Here is a 20,001-nt window from a genome sequence, read left to right as displayed (position 1 = left end):
CGATTTCTTTCGTAGTCTAGTTGGGAACTTATTCTAATCGATAGTGTCGATACTCGTTTTTATACGGTTTCTTATCATTGAAGTATGGAAATGAAACATTTTTATTGCAAGGCTCACGAAATTTGTTATTTTTAAAATGTTAAAATAGTGAGGTGTTCGAAAAATAATACATAATTGGAATTATTTTTAAATTCATCGGCTATTTCTGTTAATTAAATAACAGGTATTGAATCGTATTGAAGTGAGTCAATCAGTAATTTAATAAAAGTTTATATAAGGGAATAAAAGTAGTATCATTAATATAATCACATTAAACTATTATGACACACCAACCATATTTTTAAAAGTCATGATGATTTACATCTTAAGTTGCATAGATGTAATAGGATATAATTACAAAAAAAGATAAGGTCATGCATATTTGCTTTTTACACGTACGCCGTCTTCGTACAAAAGTTGGCAATCCAACTGACTATAATAGTGCGTTATACTGCACCTCTGAATATTTCAATAGATGCGCGTCCGAACAACCGGCGCAGATCTTTGAGCCAATATCAAGTAGCGCTAGACACAAAAGAAACAATTAAACTTTATTTTGTAATAAACATCTACTTATTTATTTATTTGGACAAAAATAACATCGAGTGTAAAACATTCATGCGCTACTAGATTAAAATGTTAGGTTGCTTTTTGATGGGGAAAGAAATGAATTTTTAAGAAAAACAAAATACTATCGTAAAGAGAATGTTTTTAGGATCTCAAAAAAAAAAAGGAAATTTAGGCATTTCATTAAAAAAACAAAGTTGACAGTCGCCATTTTGAAATAATTCGTCCAATTGAAAATATGATATCACCATCGTGTAGAGAATGTCCTAAAACATATTACTGCCAAATATTTTGAAAGTAGTACCCATAGTGTGGCTAAAAAAAATAAGGTGCTTACTCTGAATCAGGCTGTAGATCAGCGGTCGGGGAACCGGGGTAAATTACCCCAAATGGGGTAAAAATGAAACTTTTGTGAGAAAAAGTATATATTTTTAATTTGCTATTTTATAAACCTGTTAGTATTTTTTTCAACTTAAACAATTTAGCGACATATGCAGACCACGCCATCTCATTCCCCACCACTAAGTGTTCTCGAGTTCAAGATACAAATACATTGACGAGTCAGAGAGCGAGTTTTTACTAATTAGTTGCTGACAAGACCACCATTTTATCATTAATCATCGATATATCGATCAAGGTAAGCCGCAATTTGAAAATTTAATTCAAGTATTTTACAATTATTATTTTCTGTCTCCCTTAAGATGGCAGCGAATAGAAAAAGAAAATACCAAGACGAATTCCTTAATTACGGTTTTACACAAATAGAAGACAATGGTGCAATGAAACCACAGTGTGTTGTATGTATGAAGGTACTGACTTCAGAATCTTTCAAAAAAAGTCAATTGAAGAAACATTTAGATAATTTGCATTCACACCTGTCTTCCAAACCGCGAGAATACTTTGCAAATTTAGAAATTTCTGTTAAAAAACAAAGATTGAATAGCAACTTGTTTGGTACATTTGATCAGCGTTCAGCATCAAGGGCTAGCTTTGAAGTAGCCTGGTTGATTGCTCGAAATAAGAAACCATACACTATTGGTGAAGATTTGGTTAAACCAGCTGCTGTAAAAATGGCAGAGATTATGTGTGGTCAAAAAGAAGCGAAGAAACTGAATTCAGTGCCTTTGTCTGCGAGAATTGTGAAAGAACGAATTTCTATATTAGCAGAAAATGTGAAGGAACAGGTTATTTTCGCATTAAAACAGGCTAAATATTTTGCTATTCAGCTTGATGAAACAACTGATTTTAGTAGCAATTCACAGCTAATGGTATATGTTCGCTACAAAGGTGCAGATAATTTTGAAGAGGAATTGCTGTTTTGTTCTCTTCTCGAGTTGAGATCTCGTGGAATTGATGTCTACAATAAAGTAAATGAATACTTCAATGCGAAAAGTTTAAAATGGGAAAACTGTATTTCTGTATCCTTGGATGGAGCTCCAGCTATGCTGGGTCATATTAATGGTTTTTCGGCTTTCGTAAAAAAAAATAACCCAAATATTGATGTTACTCACTGTATGATCCATCGCCAGGCCCTTATGGTCAAATATTTAGAACCTACACTGGAAGCCGTCATGCATGATGTCATCAAGATTGTAAATTTTATCAAGGGACATGCACTAAACACGCGGCTATTTCGTGAATTATGTCAAGACGGTGAAGCTGAATATACGGACCTACTTTATTATACAGAAGTAAGGTGGCTCTCTCGCGGAAATGTACTAAATCGAGTATGGACTCTCAAAACTGAAGTCAAAATTTTTATGGTTGATCAAAAAAATATTCTCGCAGATAAGTTTAAAAACTCTTCCTGGGTTTGTCAGCGTTTGGATTAAAGCTGCAATATTGGCGACAGAAAGTAGAACAGAACAAGATACCTTGTTTTTCAAGGTTAGCTTCGTTTTTGGAAGATTGCGAAAATATTACTTTTGCTGACATCAAGGATACAATTGTAAGACATCTTATCAAACTCAGAAAGCGGTTTTCAGATTACTTTCCAGATCTTGATACACGTACTATCAGTTGGATTGTAGATCCTTTTAAATGTGAAATTGCTATGATACCAGAAGAACCTTCAGGTTTGGCAGAAGCAATTCTTTAACTTCGATCTAATACTGAAGCAGGTATTCAATTTGAGAGTAAACCAAATCTGTCGTCTTTTTGGATGTCAAAAGCTGCAAAGGCTTTCAAAATTGCACATGAAGAGGCGATTAAAAAATGGTTGCCATTTGGAACAACATATTTGTGCGAACAAGGTTGTTCCACTCTAATGAACATAAAAACGAAGAACAGAAATCGATTAAACGCCGAAGACTGTATTCAAATTGCTCTTACATCAAAAAGTCCCAATTTTGAAGCATGAAACAACATCATTTCTCCAAAACGTGAAAAAAGAATGTTTTCAATTATTCTTTTTTTTCTAATTTTTGTTTGTATCACCACTATTATTATTATTATAATTTGTTACAGTACCCAAAATTGTCAACCCTCAATTGTACCCCAATGGGTTTCAGTTTGTTATATACAGTTCAGGAAAAAAAAATTCGCCCCCACAGAAAATATAAGTAAATGATAATTTCTTGTTATTTTATAATTCATATGATATTTTTCTTGTATTATTAGACGAAAAAACTAACAATGATAAATTGAATAAATGATGTTTAAATTAAATTTTTAGTTATTGTTTTTTTTTCAAAATTATCATGGGGGCTATAATATGAAAGATGCTGAAAAGAGGCGATTTCGTTTTTTTTTGCTCTTCGCCATGGATAATATCAACTTACACAAAAATATTTTGGGGTAATGATTAAAAAAGTTCCCCGACCGCTGGTATAGATACATCTCAATGGCATTGATGTAACTCTCTAGCGATTGATTGCGGGAAATGCATAGCAACGCACCAGACGTACAAGTGGATCATAGAGATAAATCTCCTTCTTATCTGCTTGATTCGTGACAGGATTTTTTCTTGGAGACCGCTTATTTCATTCATAAAAGCTCCAAAACATTTCACGGATGACACTTGTTCTTGTTTCTCGTCGCTAATTCGCCTTAACACGATCATCTTAGTCTTGGCAGTATTCCTTAATAAGCCGTATTGCGCACTGTGCGTGGCGATGAGGTTTACCATGTTTTGGAGACGTGAAATACTGTCGTCCAATACCACAGTGTCGTCAACAAAATGTTGACTTTGTTAATGGGGTTCTATTCTTCTCTCAGCATTCACCGTGTGCTTCCTGAAATATTCCTGAGTTCCTTAATTTTCTTGTGGAGTTGGGGCGTAGATTTCAACTCCTAAAACTCGGCTTAGGGGCTTTTACCGCACGTATAAAAACATACGTAAACCTTATTTTGGTCCATTATATGACTGTACTAAATTTCATCGAAACCGGTGTGACACATTTCTGACACTTCCCTTGTTAGTTTAATACGGTTGACCACAAATTGCAACACATTTCGAGTTACCCTTCAACTTAATTGCTTTCTTTACGGTATCGGAAATGGCGCTAAAATTAAAATACAGTTATTTAATTAAAATATCTGTTAGAAATTAATTTACTCGTGCTTTTTACGGTCAATAAAACACAATATTGTGTATTTAATAGGAAGATAATATTGCTTTATTATCTGAAAAAAATGAAATTAATTTTTGAAAAATTAATACCATACAGATTGATAACCTCACTTGTAATGTTTTTAATTATTATAAAATTTAGGTCGTAAAAATAAAACTAATTTGACTGTAATTTGTTGAATTTTACATCTAAAATTTATTGCCTTTTTATGAATCCAGTGATTTATATTATAGCTTTAACCGCAATGGGTTATGTTCGGTTATGGGTTATGGGGAAGGAAAAGTATTTATTTACACTCCCAGCAATAAAAAAAATAATGTAATGCATTTAAGGATTTTTTACAGCATATACCGTTTTGCTTCTTGTAACAATAAATAGTCGCGACAAAAATTGGTACGCTGGAAGACAATAAAGTCTTGAAATAAATCAAACTCTCGATACACCTAAGCAATTAGAGCAAATGTGAATGCTGAGTTCTGGACTAATTGGTAGCATACAAGAACTGCAACTCTCCTCCTTTATACGAGGACACATGTAGCAAAATCCAGCATTTCCTGTTTGTTGATTATAATTTTCGTCTGAAATTCCAGCTATTATTGCTATTGTTGTTCGCAAATTGATTGAGTGATTAGTGATACTTGAACGATTTATAAAATGTGACTGACCATTGTTATTTGCATCGAAAAGTAAACTGTTAGAGGCCAACGACAACTAATTCTCGAAACTCATCTTTCTTTCATTTCATCGATGATATCAATTGTCCCTTTTGCAAGATAGTTAAATTTAACCATTCCTCTTCTGTGTCCGGATATAATGCATCGTCTTCGTGCCTAGTTGACAACATGGGCTCATCCTTTCCTTTTTTTCAGTACATAAACCCAGAATATATCCAGATGAAAAGGCAAACATTACGTTTGGTTTATTTTTCATAATATACAATGTTTATTCTATGATTTGCTACAAGTTCTGCACCCAAAGGCACAGAGGTATAGAAAGTTCAGGCATCAACCAAGCCATGTATCTTGACGCCATACTTAGCTGAATCTTTAACTACATAATCACGAAACTTATGGTGGCCTCTGAAAGTATGTGGCATCACATCGACCGTGAAATATTCGTTAACGAATTCGTTGACCGATGTGGAGCAACTTACCACAGCGGTCAACGAATCGTCAAATTGTTTTCTTGTAGGAGACAACTTGTCAATTTGTTTATACTGATATCTGGTGGCGATGTCATCAAACCTCGTTTCACTTAATGTGTTACACCTCCTGATTGACATTGTAGCACGAAAGCACTCACGGCGGTACCATCATCGCTCCACATGATAACATTTTTTCAACCCAGCCAGATATGAAGTTGACAATTTCTTGAATTGCATAATCTAGTCAGAATGCTTGCCAGCATTGCAATGAAATTTTCGTATATAGCAAAAGATTTTGCACCTGAAAAATGTCACTTCGTTACTTTGTCTTTTCCACGAAACACAGGGACATTCAAGTTGACATTTCGGGGAAGGTCAGAATTAGAAGTTCTGATTTGTTCTGATTCTATATTATGGGCACATTGAGAGTCACTTTCTGTATCATCCGGTCCATTTCTAGATCAGGTAATGGTTCAATATCTTGACACATTTCTAAACGAATCATGAAATAATATAACCCACGAAGATCTCAAAACTTTGGATTTATTTTTCGACTTACCATTATTTCTATCCAGTGCAAACTTCTGACAAACCAAGCTGACAAGTTCCTGAGTTTGATTCATGACAGCAGAAAAAAGGTACTAGTCAATTTAGTAAAATTTGAAGATTTGAAAATCTCACAACTAAACGCCCGAAAATGTTAAGCGTGTACACGAGCACTGTACTCTGCTTTTGTACAAACACAAATTATACCAGCTCGAAGGGTTTAATCCTCTTGAGTCGTCTGATCTGGCTCGTATTGTCGAGGGTTTGGATGGCTTCGACATTAACGTAGTGAAAACGTCGCTGTTCATGACTTCCCAAGAGTCATGAAGAGTCATGAGTGTGGCATGAAGAACGATGTCCATTTCCGTGTCCCTATAGAGATCACTATTTCTGCAATACCAAGGTATGGTTGCATAATAATATAACTCCTGATTATATTATGCCATTTCTAAAATGTTCTTCATTTACACACTTAAAATGAGTTGTTGCGTATATGTTTAAATTCTGCAATATTTGCAAAACGACTAATATAAAACGCATCGATCGCGGTCCTCTGAAATGCGATGAATTTGTGATGCTATTAACGTTATTGGAAAATGCAACCAGCAAGAAACGTTCTTTAGTGAAATGTCATATCTAAATATTATTAATAAAAGTATATGTGTAATGTTTAACAAAATTTAACTAACATTTTCTTGTGTGTAGGTCCACAGCATTTGCTAGGTAGAATTTTATTCAAAAGGATAGCACATGATGGTGTTATGAAAGTGTTTCGGTTGTCCCAAATGAGTAACTTTTCTCATTAACAGGTATGTTATCGATTTTTCATATCGCGGGTGTAGATGACAGGTCATTTCCTGTTTAAAGGTTAAATGGTCAAATTTCAAAACTTATTAAGTGCTACATACCTATATTTGTTTGTCTGTTTTGTTAGCTTGGGTCGCCTTGAATTAGTTAGCGAATTAACTACCAAGTGTTTTTTTTTCTGTGCTCAGACGCTTTGCAAATAGAAGAGGCATGCTCTAACAGAATAAATCAGTATAAATCACGAGTCCAGTAAATTTTTAATCAAAAACGTAGTAATATCGTATCCTTTTTGACTGTGGAAAGCTAGAATTAAATCTATTAAATTTTTCTTGACACGTTCAATTGATAACACGTCCATTGAAGGTTCCTTTGTCCACACATCCACATGATCTGACTCCTTTAACACATTACTTAATTGGAAACCTGCTCTTTAATAGAGCAAAGCTCTGATCTTGAGGATGCGACTGAAAATTTTCAAATAACTATTAACACCCTAGCCAAATGGTTTAAGTCTTGGAATATATCAAGAAATGCATCCAACTGCACCGCAAAAAATTTTACACTCAAACGAATTAAAAGCCCACCGGAATTAATAATTAACGGAGAAACGATTAGATGGAACGACTTGGACAAACCTCCTGGACACGAGATTAACTTGGAAATACCATATACTTCAAAAAGTAAATCAAGGTTACGGAAAGTTGAAACAACTGTATCCCTTGTTAAACAGAAGAACAAGGTTTAAATGCGAAAATACTATCTTAATTTATAAAACCCTCGTTCGACCACTCATCACCTATGCCTGCGTTGTCTGGGGAAACTCGGCTAAATCGAATTTGAAGGCGGTTCTGGTATTACAAAACAAACTATTACGCATAGCAGTAGACTCCTAGTGGTATATCTCTAATGATCAACCATACAACGAATTAAAAATTGACAGTATGCCTTTATATCTACAATGACTTCCCGGTTTCACGAACGCGTACAATAGACGGAAGTACTACAGCCATATGACCTCAGAAAAAAGAACATCGACAGGAAACTACCACAAGGCATCTACTTAAATTAAAAATACGTTAAATCTTATCATTCAATTTGACTTATGTTTATTATTTTGTAATTTTTGTAATTTTGTTAGGTCCTTTTAGTTGTGTAATGTGAAATTTATTCAGTATAAGAAAAAGCCATGTTAATTGACTGGTCTGGCAAATAAGTTACTTTAAAAAAATTAGAAGGTTGCTGACATCAAAAAGTGTTTTAAATTTGAGACACAAAAATAAATCTCTTGTGTCTCATTTCAGTCATTTCTAACATATCATGTGCAGCAACATTTTTGGACATGATAGTATATTTGACAGAAATTGACTAAGACAATTAGGGGTAATTAAAGAAGATTATTTACCTACCTTGATAAGGTCGAGAATTGTTAAATGTTATTGTATGCAAAGAGGGTATGTTTAGACTGTTTATGAGTTTTTGAATTATTTTTTATTATGTAGTTTGGGTTGCGTACGTTTAGGTCTACATTTACATTTTTTTGTTTATTAATTATTTTGTTATTATAACTGTTTTTTATTCGTATTGACCAGATACATAAGTATCTTATAAACTGCGTATAAAGTGGTAAATATAAAAAGTTATAAAGAACCTCCATGGTAAAAATTTCTTATTGTCGTTGTTTATTGTATGTATCGTCTAGTTCTTTTTTTATAATAAGCACGTTATTGTTAATAACATAATATAAAGGAGAAATTAAAAAGAGAAATGTTTTAATTGGTGCGAAAATTTTATATGAAGTAATTTATAGATAAATTTCAGCAGAGTGAATACCGTGTTGTAACCAACATTTCATTGCGTAAACAACCCCAAATCAGAATTTAATAGGCTCATATATTGAGTAACTAAAGAATTGAAATTTGACTAATTTACTGCTAAGACCGTGCTCGTGTTGACAACAACGAAGCGTAACCTCAACAAATGTATTACAATCAACTATCAAATATAAAGTTAAAGCTTATCGATATCACTAGACCTTTGAAACACAACCCCATAAACCAATACCCGATATCTTAATTCTTTCAAGAATTATGAGGTGTTGACTACCAAATGGGAAAATAAAATGTTTTCATGTTTTTTTGTACGTTTATTACGATTGGTGTATCAAATGTTCAAATTGTCGACCTTCTTCGGCCTCGCAATGACCCAAACGCTCATAAATGGAATTTTGAACCATCAGGAGCATATTCCTAGTGATAGTGGTGGTTCCCTCGTGATTGGAGTGACGAAAATCCACGTTTAATAAGAGAAGATCATACTCAGACATCACAGAAAATTACTGCATGGGCTGGTATTATGGGAGAGAATGTAATTGGTCCATTTTTTATTAATGAAAATTTAGACGGAGACAGATATCTGCAACTATTAGAAAATCAAGTGATTGCAAGTGTACGTGCCGTATGCCCTAATGGTATTGACGATAAGTGGTTCCAACAAGATGGTGCTCCTCCACATTTTAGTAGCGCAGTCAGAGACTTTTTAAGCCACACGTTTCCAAATCGTTGAACAGGTGAAATTGAGTGGCCTAACACCATTGGATATTTTCTGTTGAGGGTTTCTGAAAAGTAGAGTTTATGCAACAAAACCAGAATCAATAAATGATTTGAAAAATCTCATATTTGAAGAAACCGCCAATATCACTAGGGATATGCTGCTGATGGTTTATGAGCGGTTGGGTCATTGCGAGACCGAAGAAGGTCGACAATTTGAACATTTGTTATAAAAATCGTAATAAACATGCAAAAAAACATGAAAACACTTTGTTTTCCCATTTGGTAGTCAATCCCTCATAATTCTTGAAAGAATTAAGATATAGGGTTTTGGTTTATGGGATTGTGTTTCTTTTTCCATTACTAAGTGTCCATTACTAAACTATCTAAGAATGTAGTTTTTATGACCCTTTAGTGATCCCCAAATTTTCAAATATTTTTCTTCACGCGTTCAAAACTTATAGCTCCGTCCCGGGAGTTTTGGGAAACCTTGTATAGTCGCGTAGCCAAATATATCTGCAGTTCTTTTTTTAGCCCTTTCGGATTTATCAAAAAATGTCAGTTACTGTGTTTTTGCAGGTCTTCCATTGGATGTCAAAGATTTATGGTTATATCTCCTCGGTGTGATATCGCAGATTATGGTGTTAATGGTTCCCTTTGTCGACTACTATTTTAGAATCATGACTTCAATTTGTCCGTCAAATTGAAAAGACAAAATTAAGCTTTAAGTTTAAATAAATATTATTTCTTTACTCTCTGGCCTACTCGTTCATCTAACAATAAGTCTGAAAAGAGGGGAGGGTGATTGAGGAAGTGAGGGAGTACACATGCTTGGGATATAGATTTAAATAGAACAACAAGCCAAGCGGGTATATTAAATTGTTGGCAGCGAGAGGTTATTTGGGAAATATGTGAAAAAAAGAAAAATAATGTTTAAAAGCTTGATAAAAAGCGTTATGATGTATGGATAGGGTGGAGATATGGGGATGGAAGGAGCAAGGGCTCTTAGAGGATGTGCAGATCAGGTACTGGAGGTGGGTGTTGGAGTTGGTCAGGGAGACTCCATGATATATAGTCAGAGAGGAAATGAAGGTAGATAAGATAAGGATGGGGGCGGCTAAGCAAACGGTGCGTTTTGAGGAGAGGGTGAAAGGAATATTGAGGCAGGAAAGAGTCGTTACCCTAGCTTCGAATTTATCGTGTCTTATATTAGTGATTGATTCGATCGAATATCTTCAGCATGCTCTGCATTATCTGCATCATAAATGGGAATGGTTGATTTTGCCGGTTTCTGTTGTATGCTCTGAGATAAAATAAGCCAGGTTTTATAATATTCGGAACAGTTTGTCGTCCTTGAGCAGTAACATTCTTGGTCTTAGCATTATGTCTTATTTTCTGCAGTTCCATTGCTATTTTGCTATTTTATTGTGTATCTTCTGTAGCTAGCCGGGTGCCCTATTTTACTGTTAACGCTTGGCAGGCGTGTCTCATTGCGTCTCTTTTAGCATCGTTTACATTGTGGAATAAGCTTGCTATTCCTTCTATCTTCACTTTCAACGGTCAGAGTTACACGTCACCTGGCATAATCTGAAAGTTTCTAGTGTTAGATTCTAGTTTTTGTAACATTTTCTGCTCTCTTATAAAATTAGACAAAAGGGACTAAACAGGTTAATTATTTAGACCATCGAAATGACGTGAACCTAATTTTAAATTTACTCTTGTGAGCTCGCTAAACATATATGCCAAAGTAGAAGCAATATTATATAAGTATAATACGGTCAATTGGTTCACCAATTGAAATAGTAATAATATTATAAATATTTTACGACTCTTTATACAGGGTAATTCAAACTCGACCCCCACCATTGGGATCTCAGAAACCATAAGAGATAGAAAATGGTTAAATAGAGGTAAAGTTGCATATCTTAGAGCTCATCATTTTTCAACTAAGTTTTTGAATCTAGCCGTGTTAGTTTTTAACATATGGCCAAAAAAAATGTAAATCTTTGTATAAGCCATCTTAAATCAGCATTAGTCTTCGTCTACATATCATTGAAATCAGAATTATTTATCCTATTTTTTGGTGTGAAAATCAAATATGGCGTTCATAAGAAAAAATAAACCTGATGATAGTTTCACGAAAACGAAACATCGGAGAAAATTTCTAGTTATATCATGACATTCTTCATAAAAAGTTGCCTTAAGAATGTTTTTTCAGATTCACGAGAAAACGAATAATAAAGAAGTTATAGGCGCAAAACGAAAAAGTCATTTTTTGTTTTTCGGCCATATTTTAAAAACTAAAACGGCTAGATTCATAAACTTAGTTGAAAAATGATGTTTCTGAGATCCTAATGGTGGGGGTCGAATTTGAATTACCCTGTATACTAGCTTACATTTATATCTCTTTAATTTATTTTATTGTATTAACTTTATTTTTCTTTAACTGCAGTGTTTTTGTCTGATAAAATTTCGATGCGTATGGAGCAGTTCTTCAAACAATTTTGCAACTTATTTACGCAATGTATGAACAATCGATGAAAAAATGTTAATAATGTTTATACTTTGTAATATATAAACAGCTTACATCTATTTAATTATTACCTAATAGGTCAAGGAAAACTTATTAGATAAAAAAAGACATTGTTTTAACAAATAATCAACAAAATGTTAATTAAAACAATTAAGATGTATAAATGATTTTAATTTACACTACCTTATCAATCCTCATCTTCCTTCCGGGTTGTAGCCGACGAGCAAAGTGCTAAAAATGTAGGTTAACGTTTTTTCTCAGTTTACATACAGCGTAATCAATGTTTGCGAAGAAATAAATTTTTTCAATGCAACTTCTCTACACAAAAATTCTCGCCATTGGGAAAGGTTAAATTACTTAACACAGTATTCGGTCATAGCAAACAATTTTTTGGGATATAAATACTCGCATGTTCACTCCACCAAATCACAACAGTTCGTCAACTCTTAGCTTTGAAAGAAAAATCAGCTGCTTTTGGTTTTACAAATATTTCTAAAAAGAAAATGGCTTTTAAACTTATTTTATTATTATCGACATTGGCCGCAATTTCTCTTGGGTATCCAGCGGCGGATTCGGCCCCTTCGCAAACTCCGGTTCCGATCGTTAGTCAAAATAGTGATTTTAATGGAAACGGTAATTTCACGTATTCGTACGAGACCGGCGATGGAATCAAATTACAACAAGCCGGATTTGTTAAACCAATTCCACCAGGAGAAAGAAAAGCTGTCGATGGGGAAAAAGAAGGAGCCGCTGAAGCACAAGTTATCAACGGATCCTATTCTTATACTGCTCCAGATGGCACAGCAATAGAATTACAGTAAGTTCAGATATAACATTATCTTCAAATTCTATTCTTCAAATAGTTTATGCAAGTAGCATTGTATACCACTTGGAAAAATGATTGTTTGTATATATTAATCTATTAAATTTTTCTAGATACACTGCCGACGAAAGTGGCTTCCATCCTCAAGGATCTCACTTACCAACACCTCCACCTGTACCAAAAGAAATTCAAGATTTATTAAATTCGTTGCCACCTTCAAGTGCAGCTCCAATAGCGCGCAAATAAATTGATGGCTGTTTAAGATGTTGATTTTCTGATAACGTTCTTGTTTTTTCTTCAATAAATTTGTTTGAATTTATATACTTTTTTATTTGCCATGATTAATTATTAATTATCTTTGAATTTGATTGAAAGATAATTTGATTGCGGAAGAGGGGTGGATTGAGTAGCCTAACACCACTGTTGACGGTACAAAGCCCGGGTAGAGTAGAAGAGTTCGCTGGTAAGGCAGTGGTAAACTAGAAAAACTAGAACTAACAACATTCGCTTCTGACAATAGAAGTAATTATTAGTACTGATAATTCTATATTGAACGTAACATTTTATAACAACAGAAATCAAACAATTCTGATCTAATTGCTCAATAGAATAGCGCACTCTCGGCGACTAACAAGTACTGAAAGGGGAATAGTAAACACGAAAACTACATATTAATTTACAGAGGTAAAGACTAAAGCGGAAGAGGTACATTGGGAGAAAAGAAGAGATCTAATGAATCTCAAAATGAACTGTTCATAAACAATACCTTCTATTCTCATAAACTAGAACACAGTACACATTCGAAAAGTCTTCTTCTTCTTCTTCCTTTGATCTCATTAGCGTTTTATCTATTCTCTCTCCTTTAGCATATTTCGCTCCTTGACTCTTTGGTAATTGTCTCTAGAAGCATTCAGTTCCTGGTGACATTCTACTTGTTGTTCATTAGTCCTTTCATTATCTGCATATTGTTGATGCGTTGTCTTAAGCATTCCATTAGTAGGTAGTGCTCAGAGTCACAATTTGTCGCCCGTCTGGTCTTTTCGTCGGTTATAGAGGAAGGTCTTCTTTTTAATACAAGCACATGATCTATTTGACTGCAGCGCTGGTTTCCGGTACTTTCCAGATTTCGTTGTGAATTCTTTTATAGTCGAAGCATGTGTTGCTGATTACAAGGTTAAGCATTCCTTTCCAATTTTCGCGTTGATATCTCCTAGTATCAGCTACATGTCGTGTCATGGGGAACACCAGGGGACAAAAATCCATAATAGGCATAACGTCTACCAACAGAAACGTTCACCCTTTAAAAGTTCTCGTTGTGGGAATATTGAGCTCCGCAAATACGAGAACTAATTGTAACATAATAGTTAGGGCAAATTAAAAAAGACACACAAGTTATATCATCACCTGCAGCTGCCTTCACCATATCGCACCCCGGCGAGAATAGTGTCACAACTCAAAAAATGACAATTTTGAGGTTATGTCAGTAATAAATAGGTCTGGTGTGCCCCCGACGTGCAGAAAAACGTCACATTTCAAACTCACAATTTATCCGTCAGAAGGCAGTTATGTCAGTTTTGTTTTATACCTTTTACAGTATGATTTCACACTTATGAAATATGATTTCACACTAGCGAAAACAGATTTCATACAAATGAAATTTGATTTCACACTAACGAAAACAGAATTCACACAAATGAAATTTGATTTCACACTAGCGAAAACAGATTTCATACAAATGAAATTTGATTTCACACCAACGAAAACAGAATTCACACAAATAAAATTTGATTTCACACTAGCGAAAACAGATTTCATACAAATGAAATTTGATTTCAAACCAATGAAAACAGATTTCACAATTAATAATTAATAATTAGATATTGGTTTCATTAATATTTAAATAAATATTTGGCAAATATCATTTTTAATTTTGAATGAAAATTATTTGACATTTTGTGACAATCATAAAAATATATCATAAGTTTTGATTTTACATTTGCAATGTCTCGTGTTAAATATAATAAAATATCAATTAGTGATAGAGAAAGAATTATAAAAGCACACGAAGAAGGCAAAGATTGGCGAGCTACAGCTACAGCTTTAGGAGTGAACGTTCGTACTGCTTATGAATGGTTGAAAAAAGATCAATCACTTCCAAAAAAGAAAGGTGGTAATGCTTCTTCCAAAAAGACCGCCGCAATTTCCGATGCATTGGTTAGATGGATTGAGGAAGATTCTACAATAACATTGAAAGGCTTATGTGATCATGTTAGCAATGAATTTCAAGTTAACGTTTGCCAAAACACAATGAAAAACTGGTTGGACGGGCAATTATTTTCACTTAAGGCACTAAGACCACAAATAGTAAATATGAATAATGAGGAAAACAAAGTCAAGCGTAAAGAGTATGTAAACCAAATATTACAAAGTCGAGCAAATGGTAGAACTCTTATTTGGATCGATGAAACAAATTTTAATTTATATTGTCGGCGAAAAGAAGGTAGATCCAAAATAGGTCATAAAGCACACGTAATTCTTCCGGCTTGTAAAGGAAGCAATTTACATTGCATTGGGGCAATGAGTGCGATGCGAATTATCTCATTTGAACATAGAAGAGGATCCTACAAAGCTCACGACTGTAAACAATGGCTGCGTCGCTTAATAGCAACTTGCACTGCGGATGGCATCGAGAAGCCAACATTTATTATTGATAATGCTCCTGTACATTCAAATCTTGAATCTGAACTTGAACCCGAAGAAGATATAGAAATAGTACGCCTTGCTCCATATTCTTATTTACTAAATCCGATTGAGTTGTTATGGAGTAGTTTCAAATCTTCCGTAAAAGTGCAAATGCAAGAAAGAATGCAAGAAATATTGAATTACAGACGCGTTAATAATCAAGGGTTAACACTTCATGAATATAGAATGCGCATCTTAGAAGAAATTTCAGATAGAGCAATTCAAGAAGTTCAACAACAACACTTACTAAGATATTCGAATCATGTAGAACGTTATTATGCAGCAGCACTACAACAAGAAAACATTCAAGAAATATAATTAATAATTTATTGGTTGCTAGATTGGTTGTTAAATTTAATTTAATAATTTTTTGTTATAAATAATGTTCTAATTAAATATTTAAATACTGTGAAATCTGTTTTCATTGGTTTGAAATAAAATTTCATTTGTATGAATTCTGTTTTCGTTAGTGTGAAATCATATTTCATTTGTATGAAATCTGTTTTCGTTAGTGAGAAATCAAATTTCATTTGTATGAAATCTGTTTTCGTTAGTGTGAAATCAAATTTCATTTGCATGTAATCTGTTTTCGCTAGTGCGAAATCAAATTTCATTTGCATGTAATCTGTTTTCGCTAGTGCGAAATCATATTTCATAAGTGTGAAATCATACTGTAAAAGGTATAGTCTAGTTCATTACTTATTATGGAAAGAACAGTGTCATTTTAGTGTTGCTACAAGAAAGTGTGCATGTTTCGGTCAAGATAAACGACATATTTTCAGTTGTGACAGTTTTCGTTGAGCAAGGTAAGTGGAATATAATTATTAAAATAGTCATAAGTAAAAAAGTGTCACTTTTTTTGAAATTATCTGTAAACCTTTTTTCTTGTACTGTTTTATTTCGACTTGTGTCACTTTTCCTGACTGAAAGTATCAGTATTTTGTGTTGGGTCACTTTTCTTGATTTAAATGTATTTCTTACACTGTATTTACCTAACTTTGTAATTTCAAATAAAGAACTTTAGGAACTAAATATTAATAATGTAGCTTAAAATTTGTTTGTTTTAGGCTTGGTATGGAACCTATGCAAGGATACAGAGGTAGGAAAATGGTGGCAGCTGTTGCTGCTACTGCTGACATTAAAAAAGGACTTAAAAGGAGGTCGGAAGCGCTTAATAGAAACTCCAGCAATAAAAGTCTGAAAATTAAAACAAACAACGACAGAAGAATACAATACTCTAGATGGCAGCGTACTGAAAATCCGCATACAATGCGATTGAGGTTACAACGGGTTAAATCAGGTGTTCCACAACAAGAATCAGCAGAATCACATTTTCATATTTTGCCCTCATTTTCTGATTCTGAAAATGCGTCGGAGTCATCAAGATCGAAAGAGAATGAAAATATCACTAACGAGACAGAGGATAAAGCAGAGAATACCCAAGCAGATCGCAAGAAAAAAGGTAAGAAAAGGAAAGCAAATCTGGTTGAGTGGAAAAAGTCTAAAGCTAAACGCCTCCGAAATACTGGGAAACCTTATACATCATCATCAATTCGCAAAACAGAAATGCAGGCAAGAAAGGTACGTCCGGCGTGTAATGAAAAATGCAAACAACAATGCTCAAGGAAAATAGAAGAAAATAAAAGGCTCGAAATATTTAACAAATACTGGTCACTTGGCAGTCTGAAATCCCAGCGAGAATTTATCGGTAGAAGTCTGACCGCCGTTACACCTCGGTATCAGTACAAAAGAGAAGGAAGTACGCGTCAATGTAACCACGCATTCCATTTCGTAATCAACGAAGTAAACGTACGTGTTTGCAAATTTTTCTTCAAAGCCACACTGGACATCAATGACCGACCTATTAGGACTGTAATAAGCAAATTAAACGAAGGATTTCTTCAAGAAGATCTCAGAGGAAAACACGGACATCACTCTAAAATAGATGCCGCAATAAAAGATAGTGTCATTGCTCATATTAATACAATCCCAAGAATTGACAGTCATTATCTGCGCGCGCAAACTACTCGGGAGTTTATAGAAGGTGGGAAAAGCTTGGCTGATTTACACCGCGACTACAAAAACGAGCGCAGGGAAAAAAACCTTCCATTTGCAAATCTCACGATGTATTCCCGAATTTTTAACAGCAATTTTAACATCTCTTTTTTTTACCCCAAAAAAGGATCAATGCGAATTATGCAGCTCCTATAACAACTCAAGTAAAGAAGAAAAAAAAGCGATACAAGAAAAATACGATAAACATTTAAAGGAGAAAGTTTTGTCAAGAGCAGAGAAAGAAGAGGATAAAAAGAAAGCAAAAGAAAGCGAAGGAAAAATTATAGTCGCCACTTATGATCTTCAAGCTGTGCTCCCAGCACCAAAAGGGGATACGAATGCCTTTTATTATAAAAGCAAAATCAACAGCTACAACTTAACTGTAAACGAACTTCAGTCAGATTACGTCAAGTGCTTTTTTTGGCATGAAGGTCAAGGAAATCGGGGTGCCATAGAAATCGGCTCTAGCGTTCTGAAATACTTAGAAGAAAAAGCTAACACTAAAAACGACGATAACCTTGAAATTGTACTCTACTCGGATAATTGTTGCGGCCAGCAAAAGAACAAATTTATAATGGCAATGTACCTGTACGCTGTGCAACAATTGAAAATCAAATCGATCACACACAAATTTCTTATCAGGGGTCACACACAAAATGAAGGGGACAATGTGCATTCTGTCATAGAGAAGTCAATTAAACGAGCTCTGAAATCGGGCAACATCTATATTCCCACAGATTATGTCATATTAATTCGGTCTGCGAGAAAAACAGGAAATCCGTATAAAGTAACAGAATTGGGTTATGAAGATTTTGTAGATTTGAAACAGCTCTCTCAACAGGTAGGGTCAAACTACAGCAAAACATCAAACAACGAACAGATAAAAATATCCGACATAAAAGTAATTAAAGTGCAGAAGACTAACCCCGGCATTCTTTTTGTGAAAACTACGTACAAACAAAAAGAATATGCGCAAATCAATATAAATAATAAAACCAGGAGAAGGCAAGAGAGCATCTACAATAAAATACGTTTCAGCATACAAAAAAAAATTGAAATCTCTGCTACAAAGCAGGCTCATATTAAATACCTTATCTCGACAAAATGTATTCCTACATTGTATAAGCCCATTTATGAATCGATGTCTATGTAAATTGTTTACTAATTACTTTACGTTCATTAAATATTTGTAGTTTAAATAAGCTAATAAAACAGTTAATTTCTTATTTTTTTATTATAAGTAGTCTAATCTGAGGTTAATTAAGCTAAATAAATATTATAATTTAGGTTTGAAATGTGACATAAGTGATACTTGATAGATAGGTCACAACAAAAAAAAGATTTTGGAGAAGCAAGAAAAGTGACATAACTCAGACACCTCACCTGTTTTGACCTGGTAACACCACAAAATCCAACAAAAGTTGATTTACATATCCTTAATATTATTCTTTAGAATATAATAGAATTTACTGCCAAAAATACTTACCTGAAATTTAACAGAAACTTATACTATTGCAATTTAAGTTTTATGGTTTTCTCTTATTTGTTATTTCCCAAATACTGCATTTTTGAGTTATGTCACTGTTCTTGCCGCGGTGCGATATGTTTGCAGAAACAGCAAGTGGTGTTAAAATTCTAAGAACAACTTATCTTTGTTATTTTACATTTTAGGTAACAAGTAGTGGGATAACAATAAAGTTATGCGTTCTTATCCAGTCTTTTGTAAATCATAGTATAATAATTTAATAAATTAACATAAGTAATAAGTTAAAGATTATTTACAAAAAAGGAAAGGAGCCGGAAAAAATCGATAAATTAGCATAGGTAATATTCGAAAATGCAATAAGTAATGAAGATGATGTGGACACAGCATGTAACTGATTACAATTAAATATAATAACAAGAGTTGCTGAAGAAGCGTTCAATATAAAAATGTGAGAAACGAGGTAAATGCAAATATTCAAACAATAAAATGAAACTACTGAGAGAAATTCAACGTAGGTATGAAAATGACCTTAATGAACGACAGAAAACGGTATGAAAAATATTAAGGAACTGCAAGAAACCAATTGACGACTACATGCGGGCAACTACAATGTCCTCAGTAGAATGAAAAAAAATACATTCTAAAAATCATCAAAAAATTGAACTGCAACGACATAACATACATTAAATCGGCTAACGGACTAACAAAATACCAGTACTGTCGGGTATAAGACATAGTTACAGATTCAGTCCCATATTATGCAACGACATCATGGAATTCAACAAACAAAAATATCAAGCTGGTGATGGATACAGAATGGGAAACAAACAAATCAAAATAATCTGTTACGCTGACGCCGCCACCTTAATATCCGAAGACGGATGTCATTGAGTGACATGAGCTTTTAAGGACTACTGAAATGGGAAAAGAGCCATAATCGTGTATACTTTAAGAGACAGAGAACGAAACGAAGACATCAGAAACAGATGACACAATGAGAATATTATTAAATAAACCAGCAAGCGAAGAATTGCAAAATTGCGAAAGAAGGGAAGCCAGTTACGTTAAGAAAAACTGGTAGGAAAACTGTAGATCAATATGAGATTAAATGTTACCAAGCACAGCAGTTTATCCAGCATGA

The 20,001-nt window shown here is 33.9% G+C and overlaps 3 protein-coding genes across 3 annotated transcripts; all 3 read left to right on the top strand.

Moving 5' to 3' along the window:
* The first annotated feature begins 1,307 nt into the window (after positions 1–1,307).
* LOC139430200 (SCAN domain-containing protein 3-like) lies at positions 1,308–2,438 on the top strand. The gene has a single exon (XM_071196865.1). The coding sequence runs from the start codon at positions 1,308–1,310 to the stop codon at positions 2,436–2,438; it is 1,131 nt and encodes a 376-aa protein (XP_071052966.1).
* Positions 2,439–12,172: 9,734 nt separating this feature from the next.
* LOC111414145 (endocuticle structural glycoprotein ABD-4-like) lies at positions 12,173–12,896 on the top strand. Its single transcript, XM_023045339.2, has 2 exons — positions 12,173–12,571; positions 12,691–12,896. The coding sequence occupies exons 1-2, from the start codon at positions 12,258–12,260 to the stop codon at positions 12,821–12,823; spliced, it is 447 nt and encodes a 148-aa protein (XP_022901107.1). The 5' UTR covers positions 12,173–12,257; the 3' UTR covers positions 12,824–12,896.
* Positions 12,897–14,578: 1,682 nt separating this feature from the next.
* Positions 14,579–15,637, top strand: LOC139430199 (uncharacterized). Its single transcript, XM_071196864.1, has one exon. The coding sequence runs from the start codon at positions 14,579–14,581 to the stop codon at positions 15,635–15,637; it is 1,059 nt and encodes a 352-aa protein (XP_071052965.1).
* Positions 15,638–20,001: the final 4,364 nt, after the last annotated feature.

Source organism: Onthophagus taurus, chromosome 6 (genome assembly GCF_036711975.1).
Source record: "Onthophagus taurus isolate NC chromosome 6, IU_Otau_3.0, whole genome shotgun sequence".
Taxonomy (NCBI): Eukaryota; Metazoa; Arthropoda; class Insecta; order Coleoptera; family Scarabaeidae; genus Onthophagus; species Onthophagus taurus.
Note: the sequence above shows the minus strand (reverse complement) of the source record. Positions and strands in the feature narration are given on the sequence as shown.

What these genes read in the sequence shown, in the direction of transcription:
- LOC139430199 (XM_071196864.1), top strand. Translation starts at nt 14,579, where the DNA reads ATGTCTCGTGTTAAATATAATAAAATATCAATTAGTGATAGAGAAAGA.
- LOC139430200 (XM_071196865.1), top strand. Translation starts at nt 1,308, where the DNA reads ATGGCAGCGAATAGAAAAAGAAAATACCAAGACGAATTCCTTAATTAC.
- LOC111414145 (XM_023045339.2), top strand. Translation starts at nt 12,258, where the DNA reads ATGGCTTTTAAACTTATTTTATTATTATCGACATTGGCCGCAATTTCT. An exon ending in GGCACAGCAATAGAATTACA is followed by an intron (nt 12,572 to 12,690) that starts GTAAGTTCAGAT and finishes AAATTTTTCTAG; the next exon opens with ATACACTGCCGACGAAAGTG.